The sequence below is a fragment of the Rhinoderma darwinii genome, chromosome 2 (genome assembly GCF_050947455.1).
Source record: "Rhinoderma darwinii isolate aRhiDar2 chromosome 2, aRhiDar2.hap1, whole genome shotgun sequence".
NCBI classification, from domain to species: Eukaryota; Metazoa; Chordata; class Amphibia; order Anura; family Rhinodermatidae; genus Rhinoderma; species Rhinoderma darwinii.
In genome coordinates, this window is record NC_134688.1 from 202,670,751 (window position 1) to 202,688,584 (window position 17,834).

The following is a 17,834-nucleotide window of genomic DNA, read 5'->3' on the forward strand; positions in this document are numbered from 1 at the left end:
TTCAACAATTTAGAAAGTTAGGCTGGGTTCACACGAGCATGTTACGTCCGTAATGGACGGAACGTATTTCGGCCGCAAGTCCCGGACCGAACACACTGCAGGGAGCCGGGCTCCTAGCATCTTAGTAGTGTACGACGCTAGGAGTCCCTGCCTCTCTGTGGAACTACTGTCCTGTACTGAAAACATGATTACAGTACGGAACAGTTGCCCAGCAGCATCGTACATAACTATGATGCTAGGAGCCCGGCTCCCTGCAGTGTGTTCGGTCCGTGACTTGCGGCCGAAATACGTTCCGTCCATTACGGACGTAACATGCTAGTGTGAACCCAGCCTTAGAGGAAAGACTTTTAATTAATGACAATTTGGTAATTTTACCTTTAGTACTTTACACTATAAGGCCTTATGCAAACCTCAATTGCGAATCAAAGTAAGGACAGATTAATTTCTATTGCCCATAGACACCTTCCCGTATATGTATGGGAATGTGTCCGGCCGTAGAAAGGCTCTGCAAAAAATAGGACATGTCCGATTTCTTGATTTAACGGACAGTGCTCCCACACTTCAAAATGGGAGCACGGCCCGCAAATGCGGGTGACTGTCCGCGGCCGGCTGTAACCATAATCACGGACCGGTATTGTGGCTAAGGCCGCGTGCAGGGGGCCTAAGCCTGTGTCTATAGCTTAAAGGGGTTGTACAGCATTAGAAAAATATAGCTGCTTTGTTCCAAAGTCAGCACCACATCTGTTTATGGGGTGTCAGGTATTACAGCTGAGCTCCATTGAGGTGAATCAGAAAGAGCTGCAATACCACACGTAACCTGCACAGGTGTGGTGCTGTTTTTAGAACAATGCAGTCATGTTTTCCTAATCTTGTGGAACCACTTTTTAGGTCAATGACAATAACAACACCCATGACAATTTACTTCAATTTTCAACTTCTTATTCTATGTGGATATTATTCTAAAGCAATGGTTAATGTCTGCCTTTTAGCATCATGGCATATTTAGGAATATAATTCTGTGCCTGATTAATTTCTTAATTTATCTTTATAGCAGTTGTTTTTCTGATACAGAGCTCCAAATCCTCTTCATAGGCTTAGAGTTAGATGGTAACATTCTGTCTGCCTGCAGTCACCACTAGGGAGAGCTTAGAAGCCAACTGTATTCTGTTTTATTATAAAAGAGGCTCTCTCACCAGTTTATAACTTCCCTATCTCATACCTAATCTAATAGATGCTTTGATGTGGATAACGAAAAACGTTCATTATTGACCAAGTTATGAACATTTTTAGATTTATGCAGATTTTTTTCTAAATGCTCAACTAGGCATTGTTTTTCTATTCACCAAGTGGGCGTTGTATAGAAAAGTGTATGACGCAGACCAATCAGCCTTATACACTTCTCTTTATTCCAGCCCAGCTTGATTCACAGCACAGCGTGAATCACAGCAAGACTGAACAGACATCGCCTCCAACCGCTGCAGATTCGGATAAACATCCTGGCACGGCTGGAGGCGATGTCTGTTCAGTCTTCTGTTGCTCTGGTCAAGGACCTGCAGGGCGAAGTTACGTCACAGTGTGATCTCGCTTGATCAGGCTGTGCTGTGATTCAAGCTGGGCTGGAATGAAGAGAAGTTGATGACGCTGATTGGTCAACGTCATACACTTTTCTATACAACGGCCACTTGGTGAATAGAAATAAAAACGCCCAGTTGGACTTTTAGAAAAATTTTGCATAAATCTAAAAATGTTCATAACTTGGTCAATAATAAATGTTTAAAAAAAAAAAAAAAAAAGTCGTTATTTACATCAAAGCGCCTATTAGATTAGGTAGGACATAGGGAATTTATAAACTGGTAACAGAGCTTCTTTAAGTTCAATGAATAACAGTATGCAACAAGCTCCTTTGCTCCCTCTAGTGGTGTATACAGGCATCCAGAACTATATTTTTTAAAGGGTTGGCCGCTTAAGGAAAATTATCAGGAGTGCATTCAAAACATAATTTTTGCGAACTTACTAATTTATCTTTACATGCAGCAATTTTCGTGGGTTCATAAGCCATGCCCCTTGTTATTACAGCTGTATCTTTCTGCCAACCATGGCTCCTGCCCATAATATGGGCGAGGATGGAGGAGCATGTGACTGGACACATAATTGTAATGACAGGGATAGGGAAACAGACAAGTGAGCCCTAATCTACCCGCCACTCAGTCCCTGCCTACTTGCAACGACCCGCCCTAGGCGACGGGGTACAACTGGGCGACGGTCCCTACACTCAATAAGTGCACGACAGACAACAGACAAGGAAACACAGAACAAAGGGAAACGGGGAAGTTGCCCACGGCAACACCGTGAGCAACAAGAGTAGTAAACGAGCCGAGTCAAACCAGGAGAGTACGAGGTGCCAAACGTAGAGCAGGAGAGTAGTCAGTAAGCCAGGGTCAATACGAAGCAGGGACAAGTAGTTCAGGAAGCTGCAGCAGAGCCAGGAAACCAACAGAGAAGAATCACAAGCAAGGAGGAACAGGAAAGGCAGGTATAAATAGACAGAGGGCGGGAGCTAACTCCGTCTGGCCAGGCTGTGATAGGCTCTCCCACTCCTAAGCCTGCCATCCTGAGTGGTGGAAGATGGAGTCAGTCTCACAGACATAGAAGCAGGTGCAGACTGATTACCTATGGGCGTGGATACAGAAGCTGTGCCTGGCAGATCCTTAACAATAATACTGCATCAGGGGCGTAGCTAGAGGCTCATGGGCCCCGATGCAAAAATTCTTACTGGGCCCCCCCCCCCCCCGCAAACTTCTCATGGCCGACGGTCCGCTTTCAGCTGCATCGCTGAGTCTCCTAAGTGACCCAACAATGCAGCACTAGCAGCCGGGGCGTCACTAAGGCTGGGTTCACACACACTATTTACGGACGTAATTCAGGCGTTTTAGCATTGAATTACGTCCAAAAATGCGGCTCAAAAGCGTCGGCACACATCTGCCCATTCATTTGAATGGGTCTTACGATGTTCTGTGCTGACGGTCATTTTTTTTTACGCGCCGCTGTCAAAAGGCGGCACGTAAAAAAGTGCCTGTCACTTCTTCAGACGTAAATGGAGCCGTTTTCCATGGACTCCATGGAAAACCAGCTTCAATTACTTCCGTAATGGACGCAGCAAAAGACGCCTGCACATGCCGTTACGGCTGAAATTACGGTGCTGTTTTCTCCTGAAAACAGCTCCGTAATCTCAGCCGTAACAGACGCTGCCGTGTGAACATACCCTCCGGGCTTAAAATGTCCGGGAAATAGCCCCAATACATATGTGTCCGCCCAAAAAAAAGTGTGTATAGGAGACAGCATAGCATATCTATAGCACTACGACCCTATAAACTATGGATAGGATTAGATACAGTGGCTCAGCATACAGTATCACACATGATAGGATTAGATACAGTGGCTCAGAAGGCAGTATCACACATGATAGGATTAGATACACAGCTCAGCATTCAGTATCACACATGATAGGATTAGATACAGTGGCCCAGCAGACAGTATCACACATGATAGGATTAGATACAGTGGCTCAGCAGACAGTACCACACATGATAGGATTAGATACAGTGGCTCAGCAGACAGTACCACACATGATAGGATTAGATACAGTGGCTCAGCAGACAGTATCACACATGATAGGATTAGATACAGTGGCTCAGCAGACAGTACCACACATGATAGGATTAGATACAGTGGCTCAGCAGACAGTATCACACATGATAGGATTAGATACAGTGGCTCAGCAGACAGTATCACACATGATCGGATTAGATATAGGGCCCAGCAGACAGTATCATACATGATTGGATTAGATACACAGCTCAGCAGACTGTATCACACCTGATAGGATTAGATACAGGGCCCAGCTCGCTGACATTGCGGCTCCAGCGCTGGACCCAGGATAGGTAAGAATAATAATTTTGCTTCTTTATGTGTTACTGATTATTTTTGTGTGTTTGTGTTTTTTTTACAGGTTCGGTTGTTGGACTTCGGATACGAGGACTTCAATGACGGCGTTTTTTTTATTCTCAATAAAATGGTTAATGAGGGTTGTGTTTTTTTATTTCAATAAAATATTTTTTCTATGTGCTTGTATCTTTTTAAACTTTATTATCACCGCCTTAGTAATGGCCGCTGGCTGATTGACAACCTCCATTACTAAAGCGGGGCTTAATGTTAGCCGGTGCAGAGGCTACACTAACCCCCATTATTACCCCGGTACCCACCGCCACCAGGGGTACTGGGAAGAGCCGGGTACAAACCAGTACCCGACCATCTGTAGTGACGGGCAGGCACCGGGGTGGCCGCAGGCTGGTAGTATTAGGCTGTGGAAGGCCAAAAACAGTGGCCCTTCCCACCCTTGTAATGCTGCCTGCTGCTGCTGTGTTGTATCTGGCTGGTTATGAAAATTGGGAGGGACCCGACATCGTTCTTTCCAATAATTTTTTTTTTTTAAATGACGTGGGGTCCCCCCCATTTTCATAACCAGCCAGATACAATAAAGCAGCAGCAGGCAGCATTACCAGGATGGGAAGGGCCACTGTTTTTGGCCTTTCCCCTCCTGATAATACCAGCCTGCGGCCACCCCAGTGGCCGACCATCACTACAGATGGTCAGGTACTGGATCGTACCCGGCTCTTCCCAGCACCCCTGGTGGCGGTGGGTACCGGGGTAATAAAGGGGGTTAGTGTTAGCCTCTGCATCCGCTAACACTAAGCCCCGCCTTAGCAATGGATGCTGTCAATCAGCCGGCAGCCATTACTAAGGCGGAAGTAATATAGTTTAAAAAAAAAACACAAAGACATAGAAAAAATATTTTATTGAAATAAAAAAAAAAACACACAGCCCTCATTAACCATTTTATTAATAAAAAAAAGCTGTCATCGAAGTAGTCCTGGAATCCGACGTAGTCCAACGACCGAACCTGTAAGAAAACACACAAAAAATGATTAGTAACACATGTGTTAGGGTATGTGCACACACACTAATTACGTCCGTAATTGACGGATGTATTTCGGGCGCAAGTACCGGACCGAACACAGTGCAGGGAGCCGGGCTCCTAGCGTCGTACTTATGTACGACGCTAGGAGTCCCTGCCTCGCTGCCGGACAACTGTCCCGTACTGAAAACATGTTTACAGTATGGGACAGCTGTCCTGCAGCGAGCCAGGGACTCCTAGCATCGTACATAACTATAATGCTAGGAGCCCGGCTCCCTACACTGTGTTCGGTCCGGTACTTGCGGCCGAAATACGTCCGTCAATTACGGACGTAATTAGTGTCTGTGCACATACCCTAAGGCTTAGATACAGGGCCCATGTGTGATACTGTCTGTGGGACCCTGTATATCTAAGCCTACCACAAGGTAGGCTTAGATACAGATTCCAGCAGACAGTAATCTTATACAGTATAAGATTACTGTGTGCTGGGGCCCTGTATCTAAACCTACAGTGTGGTAGGCTTAGATACAGGGCCCAGCAGACAGGATCACGCATGGGCCATGTATCTAAGCCTACCATGTAATTGGCTTCGATACAGGGCCCAACAGACAGGATCACGCATGGGCCATGTATCTAAGCCTACCATGTGATTGGCTTAGATACAGGGCCCAGCAGACAGGATCACGCATGGGCCATGTATCTAAGCCTACCATGTGATTGGCTTAGATACAGGGCCCAGCAGACAGGATCACACAATCTGTGATCCTGTCTCATGGGCCCCCTAAGCCTGCTACATCGTAGGCTCAGGGGTTGCACAGTCCCTAAACATTGATGGCCTATCCACAGGATAGGCCATCAATAGCTGATGTGTCTCTCGGGACCCGCAAATCAGCTGTTTTGAAGGGGCCGCAGCACTCGTACGAGAGCTGCTTCCCCTTAATTTCACTACTCGCCCACACTGTGAATCGCCGACACCGATTCACAGTGTGACCGGAATGAAGTGACAGGAATGAAGGGGAGCAGCTCTCGTACGAGTGCTGCGGCCCCTTCAAAACAGCTGATTGGCGGGTCCCGGGAGTCAGACCCCGCCAGTCAGGGCTAACCTTACCTTCCTCTTCGGCCGCGGCGGGAGTTCTGTAGTCTCGATGCTGTGCGCGGCGGCATAGCGCTGTGACGTCATGCGCTGCGCACAGCGCTTGACGTCAGGACCTCCGCTGCGATCCGGAACCAGGAAGGTAAGTAAAGTATGTTACTATAGTAACAGGGGCCCGCGGCCCGAGTTACTATAGTAACTTTTTATTGATGTGGTGCGGGGGGCCGTGGGCCCCCCTGGCTTCGGGGCCCGGTCACAATTGCGACCGCTGCGACCCCTATAGCTACGCCAGTGTACTGCATCCTTTATTGTAACACACTGTCACTAGTTTACTGGACGCAGTATGTTACAATGGAAAATGCTCCTCCATCCTCGCCCATATTATGGACGGAAGCGGCAGACGGCAGAAAAATTCAGCTGTAATACCAAGAGGGTACCTCTTATAAACCCCAAAAAACAGTGCTGAACTGCATATAAAAACAAATTAGTTGGTTTACTAAAAGAAAGTTTAGAATGCACACCTTTTAAACTTTATGTCACATGAGATTTGAAGTTCTGTATGAGAAAAACAAAGGTCCAAATTTTGTAAAGATATATGAAGGAATTAATCAGCACGGACTTTTGGACCTGTTTAGATAAAAACTAATAATGTGCAAGGTAGGATATTTACTTAATACACTCTTTAAAAAAAAAAGTAAAAGTGATGCCCAAATGTAACTGAAAGCACCTCCAACTACAGCATATACAGTGAAGGAAATAAGTATTTGATCCCTTGCTGATTTTGTAAGTTTGCCCGCTGTCAAAATCATGAACAGTCTAGAATTTTTAGGCTAGGTTCATTTTACCAGTGAGAGATAGATTATATTTAAAAAAAAACAGAAAATCACATAGTCAAAATTATATATATTTATTTGCATTGTGCACAGAGAAATAAGTATTTGATCCCCTACCAACCATTAAGAGTTCAGCCTCCTCCAGACCAGTTACACGCTCCAAATCAACTTGGTGTCTGCATTAAGGACAGCTGTCTTACATGGTCACCTGTATAAAAGACTCCTGTCCACAGACTCAATTAATCAGTCTCACTCTAACCCAGACATGGGCAAACTACGGCCCGCGGGCCACATACGGCCCGTTAGGCTTTTTAATCCGGCCCGCCGAACTTGTCCAAATAATAGTAAAAACCTCCTTTTTTTTCCCCTTTCCCTGCAATGCCCACGTTTTCCCAATAGATGGCGCACTCAAAACACATTGACCGTTGTTAACCCCTTAACGCCGAAGGACGGATATATCCGTCCTCAGCAGCTGCTAGTTCGCGCAGGAGGACGGATATATCCGTCCTGTGATCGCGCGGGTACTGACAGTTTACCCACGCGATCAGCGGCAGGAGCACGGCTGTTATACACAGCCTGGCTCCTGCTGCAACTGCCGGAATCGAAGCACGCGCCGATTCCGGCAGTTTAACCCATTAAATGCCGCTGTCAACAGTGACAGCGGCATTTAATGTGTTTGACAGAGGGGGGAACTTCACTTCGTTTCACGTCACCATTAAGCCCTTCGGTTTTCAAAGAGTACAATATCAGCCGTCACTTTGCCACGAAGCATGCAAACTATGCTAGCAAGCAGTCAACACAAGAACGGGCGGCTACTGCTCAGAGGTTGGCAGCTAATTTACAGAGTCAACAGAACTTTTTTCTTGATAAATCACAGTGCGTATGTTATTTTAATCTATTTACATTTCCTCCTCCCAGTATCTGCGAAATAGTATGTAAATGCCATATCTTGCATATTCCTTGAGACAAATTTATTAACTGATAAGGGCTATTTTTCACATTTGAAAGACAGTTAATAAATTGGGTTGTAGTGTTCTTACTGTGCTATGAGGTTTGCACACACTACATTTAATGCTTTAGTATATCCGGCCCAAACACTCCCTCCAAATGCTCCTGGCCCGGCCCCTCTGTCAAATTTTAGAACCCATTGTGGCCCGCGAGTCAAAAAGTTTGCCCACCCCTGCTCTAACCTCTACAACATGGGCAAGACCAAAGAGCTTTCTAAGGATGTCAAGGACAAGATCATAGACCTGCACAAGGCTGGAATGGGCTACAAAACCATAAGTAAGACGCTGGGTGAGAAGGAGACAACTGTTGGTGCAATAGTAAGAAAATGGAAGACATACAGAATGACTGTCAATCGACATCGATCTGGGCCTCCATGCAAAATCTCACCTCGTGGGGTATCCTTGATCCTGAGGAAGGTGAGAGCTCAACCGAAAACTACACTGGGGGATCTTGTTAATGATCTCAAGGCAGCTGGGACCACAGTCACCAAGAAAACCATTGGTAACACATTACGCCGTAATGGATTAAAATCCTGCAGTGCCCGCAAGGTCCCCCTGCTCAAGAAGGCACATGTACAGGCCCATCTGAAGTTTGCAAATGAACATCTGGATGATTCTGAGAGTGATTGGGAGAAGGTGCTGTGGTCAGATGAGACTAAAATTGAGCTCTTTGGCATTAACTCAACTCGCCGTGTTTGGAGGAAGAGAAATGTTGCCTATGACCCAAAGAACACCGTCCCCACTGTCAAGCATGGAGGTGGAAACATTATGTTTTGGGGGTGTTTCTCTGCTAAGGGCACAGGACTACTTCACCACATCAATGGGAGAATGGATGGAGCCATGTACCGTCAAATCCTGAGTGACAACCTCCTTCCCTCCACCAGGACATTAAAAATGGCTCGTGGCTGGGTCTTTCAGCACGACAATGACCCGAAACATACAGCCAAGGCAACAAAGGAGTGGCTCAAAAAGAAGCACATTAAGGTCATGGAGTAGCCTAGCCAGTCTCCAGACCTTAATCCCATCGAAAACTTATGGAGGGAGCTGAAGATCCGAGTTGCCAAGCGACAGCCTCGAAATCGTAATGATTTACAGATGATCTGCAAAGAGGAGTGGGCCAAAATTCCATCTAACATATGTGCAAACCTCATCATCAACTATAAAAAACGTCTGACTGCTGTGCTTGCCAACAAGGGCTTTGCCACCAAGTATTAAGTCTTGTTTGCCAAAGGGATCAAATACTTATTTCTCTGTGCACAATGCAAATAAATATATGTAATTTTGACAATGTGATTTTCTGTTTTTTTTTAATATAATCTATCTCTCAAATTAACCTAGCCTAAAAATTCTAGACTGTTCATGTCTTTGACAGTGGGCAAACTTACAAAATCAGCAAGGGATCAAATACTTATTTCCTTCACTGTATATATGCAGTTTGCATGACAAAAAAACTCTCTGAAGTTGTTTCATCTATGAACTAGACAAGTATTGTTCCAAATATGAACTTCCGATTATATAAACTAGCCTTTATTCAATAAGTGATCAATAAAGGTAAAAGGAAATAATTTCTTAGATAAAAAGTGAAGAAATGTGAAAGTACTGCATACCTTTGCAAACTGAGCATTTATCCATTTCGTGAATGTTTTCCTTTGAACATCTTCTCTTTCATCTGAAAATATGAGAATAATGCTGGACTTAGTTTAACCAACAAAAAAATTACATACAGCCCGAAAATGTCAACAGTTAAAAACCTTTCAATATTTTTATTTTTTTTAAAAAGTTCACTTCCAGTAAACATTTAAGCTACTCTCGTAAAATATTTCTAGCAAGTAACATTTATCATAACAACTAGGGTTCTCTTGGTTATCTGTGAAGTCAATTTTTTCAATACAATGTACCCTGTTTTGAATAGTGCACACATGAAAAAAAATTATAAGCAAATAGGTCACAGAAATGTTTACAAAGCAAGAGCCTGTGCTTATCAGAGAGGTTATCATTAGATTACTTCCAACTACAATTATGCCATGCAACAAAGCTGCAGTCACTGATCACATCTTAGCTCTAAGGGCATGTTCAGACGTGGTAGAAATTTTTAGCTGCAGATTTTGCTGCAAATTCACGGCAATTATGCAATGAATCTGCAGCAAAATTTGCATATTTGACAGGTGATTCAGACGTGGCAGATATCACAGCGGACTTTGCTCAGATTTCAGCCTTTGCATTGAAAATCTGCTGCTTCTCCGCAACAGACTGTGCATGCTGCGGAGTGAAAATTCAACCTAAATTTCGCACAACTATTTTCCGCAATGTCTAAACTAAGTTACCTAAAAAGGTATAGAAACCAATGGAAAAAAAAGGCTGCTGCGGATTTCCACTACGGACTGTCCACAGCGAAATTCAACAGCAATTCCGCCACGTCTGAACGTGACCTAATGAAGCAGAACTAAAACGCAGAAAAGCAGCAAGCATTACAAAATATATATATATATTTATTTATTTTAATCCCAAGGTAGGCACTATCCAAGGATACTGATATAAACAACATTAAAATGTAAGCCTACAAATAGACATTTGCCTTAAAGGGAAAATAAAAAGTATATTTAGCTACATTTTTATACAATTTAATGTAATTTGTTATTCTCAATAAAGAGTCATTTCAGTCCGCTCTCCTTTTAATATACTGACTGACCAGTAATTCAAGAAAATGTATGCCACGTGATCACTACTTTAGCCCACATGTCTCCAGCCATGAGATATTGGCATCATACTTCTATAAGCAGTGTACTTTAGGGTTCATGTTCCTTTAAGTGAAGTTAGCTGTTTGCTTGTTTGTACGTTTAGTTTTTATAAATATGAGGTTTTTAAAGATAAAGAAAATAGCTAGTAATATTATACCTGTCTAGTTAGGATTAGCTTCCTATTCAATTTTTTTCTAATTTAGAACAGGTCTTTTCTTATTATTTGCAACTTTTCTTGATTTTACAATAACATGTTTGCCCGAAGGCAGAAAATTCTTTGACATTTCAAAATCTCTTAGGCAGAAGCTAAAATGCTATTTCTTTTTTTTTTTTGCTTTGTTTTGTCATCTCATATTTTCAGCAGTACTTCCAAAAATCTTTTAACATTGCATGATAAGCAGGGAAGAAAGCTATAAATCGAATGGCCGCTTTGCAGTGAACAGAAAATCACTATGCAGAGATCTGAGTGTGGGGGGGAATGACTGAGCATGCGTGTCCACCAGTACTCAGCTCAATAAGTGGACGTATACATCACTAAACACTTAGGCCCCATGCACACGAATGTGCTTTTGCGGCCGCAATTCCCCCGAAAATCCACGGGAGCATTGCGGCCCCATTCATTGCTATGGGGCCATGCACACCACCATAGTTTTTACGGTCTGTGCATGGCCCGGGAGCCCGCACCGCAGAAAGAACAGACCTATCTTATTACGGCCGTCTTCTGCGGTCCGGGCTCATTGAAAATAATGGCCGCGGCCATGTGCATGTCCCGTGATTTGCGGGCGGCTCGCGGCTGAAAGTCTGCAGCCGGCCGACCCGAAAATCACGGCCGTGCACATGGCTACGGTCGTGTGCATGAGGCCTTAGAAATCTAGGAAATGCCATACTATACAAGGAAATGTCTTAACTTTTCATTGGATCATACTTATTTTTAACAGCATGTAAATGGCAAACATTGTTAATTTTTATAATATACTATACAATATATACTAGTATATGATATTTAATGGTGGGAAATTTGTAGCAAATGTATCCTTCCATTTCCAGTAATCTTATTGGAGCACCCTAAGTATCTAAAGGCAAACCAAAGTTTTCAGCAGGATATAGTCAGGTATACCTCTAAAGCACCATAAGTATCTAAAGCAAAGTTATATTTTTTTATTAAAAGGTAAATGATGTCCTTTTTATTTTTTAATGTTCAAAAACAAATGCATTATACATTGCTTACCATTTGCATCTTTTTCAGATCTATCACATGTCCCAACCTTTTTGCAGAAAACTTGATTAAGCTACAACATTTGAAAGGTGTCTGTAAAGTTGTTAAATCTATTGGTTAATTGATCTCATTTGTATCACTTGAAATTGATACAAAGACGTCTTTTTCTCTTTTTCACATCATAGTCTGCAATATGGTATGTCTAAAAATAGCCTAATTGGAGGGAACACTATTAAGCTTGATGTATGTTTATCCTGTGCTATTTACAACTTTGATGACACAAATTGAAATGAGTTTCTTTCATTTGCATCCCTTAATAGCTTATCATGTTGGGATGATTATTTATCATATAAATTAATATTAACATTGCATAAAATGAAAAAAAAATCCAGATAAGAGACCTTGAATTTTGTATACCACAATTTAAAAGAAAAAGTATATTTTAAGTCTACCCCCTTCGTTCCTTAAATTATAATGCCATTGATCTGTATGCATTGCATTTTTCATCTTCCTATAAAAATAATAAGCATTGGTAGGAGGATGGTGTGTCTTTGAATATAAATTCTTTCATCTTTATTTTTCTTGAAATTTAAGACACTAAGGCAGGATTCACATGAGCGTTTTGCATTTCGGATGTGAAAAATGGACGTTTTTCACATCCGAGGTGCATACGTGATCTGCGCTGCGGGACGTGCTATCACGCATCCCCCATAGACTAGAGTCTATGGAGGGATGCGTGAAGCGTGAAAAAATAGGACATGTCCTATTTTCTCACGGACCCTTCACACGGTCCATTGAAATAATGGCCGTGTGAACGGCCACATTGAATTACATAGGTCCGTGTGATGGACGTTGTTTTAACAGGCGTCATACGGACGTATAACACGTTCGTGTGAATTAGGCGCCTAAAAAAACTTGATTACGATTTTACAAATCTACCGACCAATATTGATGAATATTAATATAAAAGGCAAAAGGATTACTTAATATCAACAACAATAATAATAATAATAATAATAATCATAATATTAATAATAATTTTTAAAATGTCATATTTGTGCACTTATACAGTTATAACGATGGAAGTGATTCTTTTCAGTATCATACCTAGGTGGCACTTAGTTGCATTATATTCTGCATATTTTATAACACAGCAACAATAAAAACAAAACAAAAAAAAATACATATTTAGGTGCACACATAAGCCCAATAATAAAAAAAATATTTTCAGTTATATTTAGTTCTCTGTCATTAAATGCTTAACTCCTTAATGACCGGGCATGTTTGTACCTTAATGACCAAGCCAGATTTGTCAAATCTGGTATGTCTGAATTTATCAGAGAATAACTCTGTGAAAGTTTTGAATATCCAAGTAATTCTGACATTGTTTTTTCGTCACATGTTGTACTTTATTTTAGTGGTAAAAGTAGACTGATACGATTTGCGGAAATTAATTAAAAAATAGAGAAATTGAAGAAATTTTGTAAAAATTATCATTTTTCCCTATTTTTAACTGCAATATGTGACATATGTACATACATACTGCACAATTTTTTTAATTAAATATATATTTCCATCTCTTTACTCTATTTTGGCAGCACTTTTGAAAAAAAAAATTTTTTTTCCAGCAGTTTGGAAGACTTACAAGTTTAGTAATCATTTTATACATTTTGAAGTACATTTTGTTTTCCTGCACCAAGCCAGGTTTTCAGAGGCTCATAGGTGTCAGAATGGTGGAAACCCCCACAAGTGACCCCATTTTGAAAACTACACCCCTTAAAGTATTTATTAAGGGGTGTTGTAAGTATTTTGACCCCACAGTTTTTTTGTAAGAATTCATGCAAAGCAGGCGTAAAAAAATATAATTTCACTTTTTTCATAAAAGTATCACTTTGAAGACCGATTTCTGTGTAAAGTGACCATGAGAATGAAGAAACACACCCCAAAATATATCACCCTGTTTCTCCTGTTTTCAAAAATGCCCCCATTGTGACTCTAATGCATTGCTTGGACACACGACAGGGCCCGAAAGGGAGTCAGCACCCGGAGGCTTTCAGGACTCATATTTTGCTGGAAAATGTTTTAGGCCCCACTGTATATTTGGAGAGGTTTTGAGCTACCAGAACTAAAGAAACTCCCCATAAACGACCCCATTTAGAAAACTAGACCCTTTAAGGTATTTATCTAGGGGTGTAGTGCGTACTTTGACCCCACAGTTTTTTGCTAAATTTAATGCATAGCAGGTGAAAAAAAAACAAAAAAACACTTTTTTCATAAAAGTATCACTTTGAAGACCGATTTCTGTGTAAAGCGACCATGAGAATGAAGAAACACACCCCAAAATATATCACCCTGTTTCTCCTGTTTTCAAAAATGCCCCCATTGTGACCCTAATGCATTGCTTGGACACGCGACAGGGCCCGAAAGGGAGGGAACACCCGGAGGCTTTCAGGACTCATATTTTGCTTGAAAATGTTTTAGGCCCCACTGTACATTTGGAGAGGCTTTGAGCTACCAGAGCAATAGAAACTCCCCATAAATGACCCCATTTAGAAAACTAGACCCCATAACGTAATTATTTAGGTATATAGTAATTATTTTGACCCCCCAGTTCTTTGCTAAATTTAATGCATATCAGGTGAAAAAAAAAAGAATTTCACTTTTTTCATAAAAGTATTTGTTTGAAGACCGATTTCTTTGTAAAGCGAACATGAAAATGAAGAAACACACCCCAAAATCTATCACCCTCTTTCTCCTGTTTTCAAAAATACCCACATTGTGGCCCTAATGCGTTGTTTGGACACACGGCAGGGCCCCAAAGGAAGGGAGCACCCGGAGGCTTTCAGGACTCATATTTTGCTTGAAAATGTTTTAGGCCCCAATGTACATTTGGAGAAGCTTTGAGCTGCCAGAACGATAGAAACTGCCCATAAACGACCCCATTTCGAAAACTAGACCCCTTAAGGTATTTATCTAGGGGTATAGTTAGCATTTTGACCACACAGGTTTTTCGCTAAATATATTGGAATTAGTCTGTAAAAATTAAAATGTACTTTTTTTCTGAAACAACATAGAAATTTTTAATATTTACAAGGAATAACGAAGAAAATGCTCCCCATCATTTGTAAAGCAATGTCTCCCGATTACGACAATACCCCATATGTGGTAATAAACTGCTGTTTGGACCCACATCAGGGCTCAGAAGGGAAGGAGCGCCATTTGGATTTATGATTTTGCTGGAATGGTTTTCGGTGCCATGTCGCATTTGCAATGCACTGGAGGGACCAAAACAGTGGAAACTCCCCCAAAAGTGACCCCATTTTGGAAAAACCTTCAAGGAATTTTTCATGGGGTATAGTGAGCATTTACACCCCACGGGTCTTTTGCAGAGTTTATTAGAATTAGGGCGCGAAAATTAATATCAAAATTTTTTCCACTAAAATGTTGCATTTTCTCATTTTCACAAGGGATAAAGGAGGAAAAAAACAACCATTTTTTATAAAGCAATTTCTCCCGAGTACGGAAATACCCCACATGTGGTCATACGTTTTTTCATTAGAAATGAATTAACCCTTTCAGGACTGATCCATTTTTTGCTTTCATATTTTAGATTTTCACTCCCCGCTTTCCAAGAGCCATAACTTTTTTATTTTTCCATCAATAGAGTGGTGTCGGGCTTATTTCTTGCAGGAGGAGCTGCAGTTTTTATTGGTACCATTTTGGGGTACATGCGATTTATTTTTTTTTATCACTTTTTGTTCCATTTTTTTGCAATCCTGAGCAAAAAACAGGAATTCTGACACTGTTTTTTAGGTTTTCTTTTTGCGGCGCTCACCGTACGCTATAAATGACATTTTTACTTTATTCTGCGGGTTGGTACGATTACGGCGATACCATATATTTATAGGTTTGGTCCTTTTTTTTTGCGTTTGCACAATAAAATGACTTATTTATAAACAAAAAAAATTCTGTGTCACCATATTCTGAGAGCCATAATTTTTTTATTTTTTTGTCAAAAAAGCTGTGTAAGGGCTTGTTTTTTGCGGGACAGATAGAAGTTTTTATTGGTACTATTTTTGGGAACATGCGACTTTTTGATCACTTTTTATTCTTTATTTTGGGAGGGGTGGTGACCAAAAAAATTGTGATACTGTCGTCGTTTTTTATTGATTTTTTTGGGGGTGTTCATCGTGCGGGGAAAATAACATTACAGTTTTATAGTTGGGGTCGTTACGAACGCGGTGATACCAGATATGTGTACTTTTTTAACGTGTTCATTTTTTTTCTATAATAAAAGTTTTATTATAGGAAAAAAAGCAGTTCATGTTTATATCACTTCTAACTTTTATTTTTACACTTTTTTTAAAACATTTTTATTACTTTTTTTTACTTTTTTAACTTGTCCCACTAGGGGACACTTAGTCTTGCAGCTTTGATCGCTGCTAGAGTACATTACACTACACACGTAGTGTAATGTACTCTAACTGTCATTGTGACGTGACTGTCACACTGACAGGAAGCAGAGGAGGAACGGCCGGAGGCTGTTCCTCCGAGGCTTCCGTACATGGCAACCCGGAGGTCATTATCTGACCTCCGATTGCCGTGCCAAGCATCGGTAGCCCCCACGATCACTTCTTGGGGGCTGCCGATGTGCTTCAAACCACTTAAATGCGGCGAAGGCAATCCGTCGCCGCACTTAAGGGGTTAACTGCCGAAAGCAGCGGCGATGGTCCGCTGTCCGGCGAGACTGATGTCTCAGCTGTCTAGGACAGCTGTTAGCGCGCGTCTGTCACTCTGTGTTTACACAGAGTGACAGTTTGAAATGCGGACGAAAATGCACGTCCTGGTGCGGGAACTAGCAGCCGACCAGGACGTGCATTTTCGTCCTTGGTCGTGAAAGGGTTAAGCATTTTTGTGCTACATAAATAGATAGTTATAAAAACTATTTCCTGACATAACTGGAGTAGCCTTAGTCATATAGTTCACATACTTGTAAATACTAAGAAAATATAAAGCTCTGTTTATCATAGCATCATGTGTTCATTATTTGCAGGGTTTATCACAGATATAATAGGTCTGTTTTGATCCATATTGTAACGAATCCTAAAAAAAACAAACAATGACTTAGGCTGGATTCACATGAACGTGGCGTTTTGAGCGCGCAAAAATCACTTGCCAGCTCCGTGTGTCATCCGTGTATGATGCGCGGCTGCGTGATTTTCGCGCAGCCGCCATCATAGAGATGATTCTAGTCGACATCAGTCACTGTCCAGGGTGCTGAAAGAGTTAACTGATCGGCAGTAACTCTTTCAGCACCCTCGACAGTGAATTCCGATCACCATATCTAGCAACCTGTTAAAAAAAAAAAGAGGTTCGTACTTACCGAGAACTTCCCGGCCGTTGCCTTGGTGACGCGTCCTTGGTGACGCGCCCTTGGTGACGCGTCTCTCTTGACGTCTGGCCCCACCTCCCTGGATGACGCGGCAGTCCATGTGACCGCTGCAGCCTGTGCTTGGCCTGTGATTGGCTGCAGCTGTCACTTGGACTGAATTGTCATCTCGGGAGGTCAGACTGGAGGAAGAAGCCGGGAGTTATCGGTAAGTCAGAACTTCTTTTTTTTTTTACTCGTTCATGTATATTGTGTTCGGAAGTCACTGTCCAGGGTGCTGAAACAGTTTAACTCTTTCAGCACCCTAGACAGTGACTATCTCGTGACGTCGCGTACCGGAAACTTTTTTGCCGGGTTCGGCCAAAACGAGTTCGGCCGAACCCGGTTTAGTTCGGTTCGGTTGTCCGGGTTTACTCTTCTCAAAGACACTCCGTTTGGATGTTTGTAAATAGAAAAGCACGTGGTGCTTTTCTGTTTACATTCATCCTTTTGACAGCTCTTGCGCGAATCACGCAGTTCGCACGGAAGTGCTTCCGTGCGACATGCGTGGTTTTCACGCACCCATTGACTTCAATGGGTGCGT

At 42.0% G+C, this 17,834-nt stretch overlaps 1 protein-coding gene across 1 annotated transcript in view; it reads right to left on the reverse strand.

The window, feature by feature from the left end:
* DMD (dystrophin) overlaps positions 1-17,834 on the reverse strand; it is a 2,416,993-nt gene that overhangs the window by 2,066,780 nt on the left and 332,379 nt on the right. Inside the window, exon 2 of the mRNA XM_075852742.1 lies at positions 9,516-9,577. Within this exon, the coding sequence (XP_075708857.1) occupies positions 9,516-9,577 (62 nt within the window). The remainder of the gene's footprint in view (positions 1-9,515; positions 9,578-17,834) is intronic.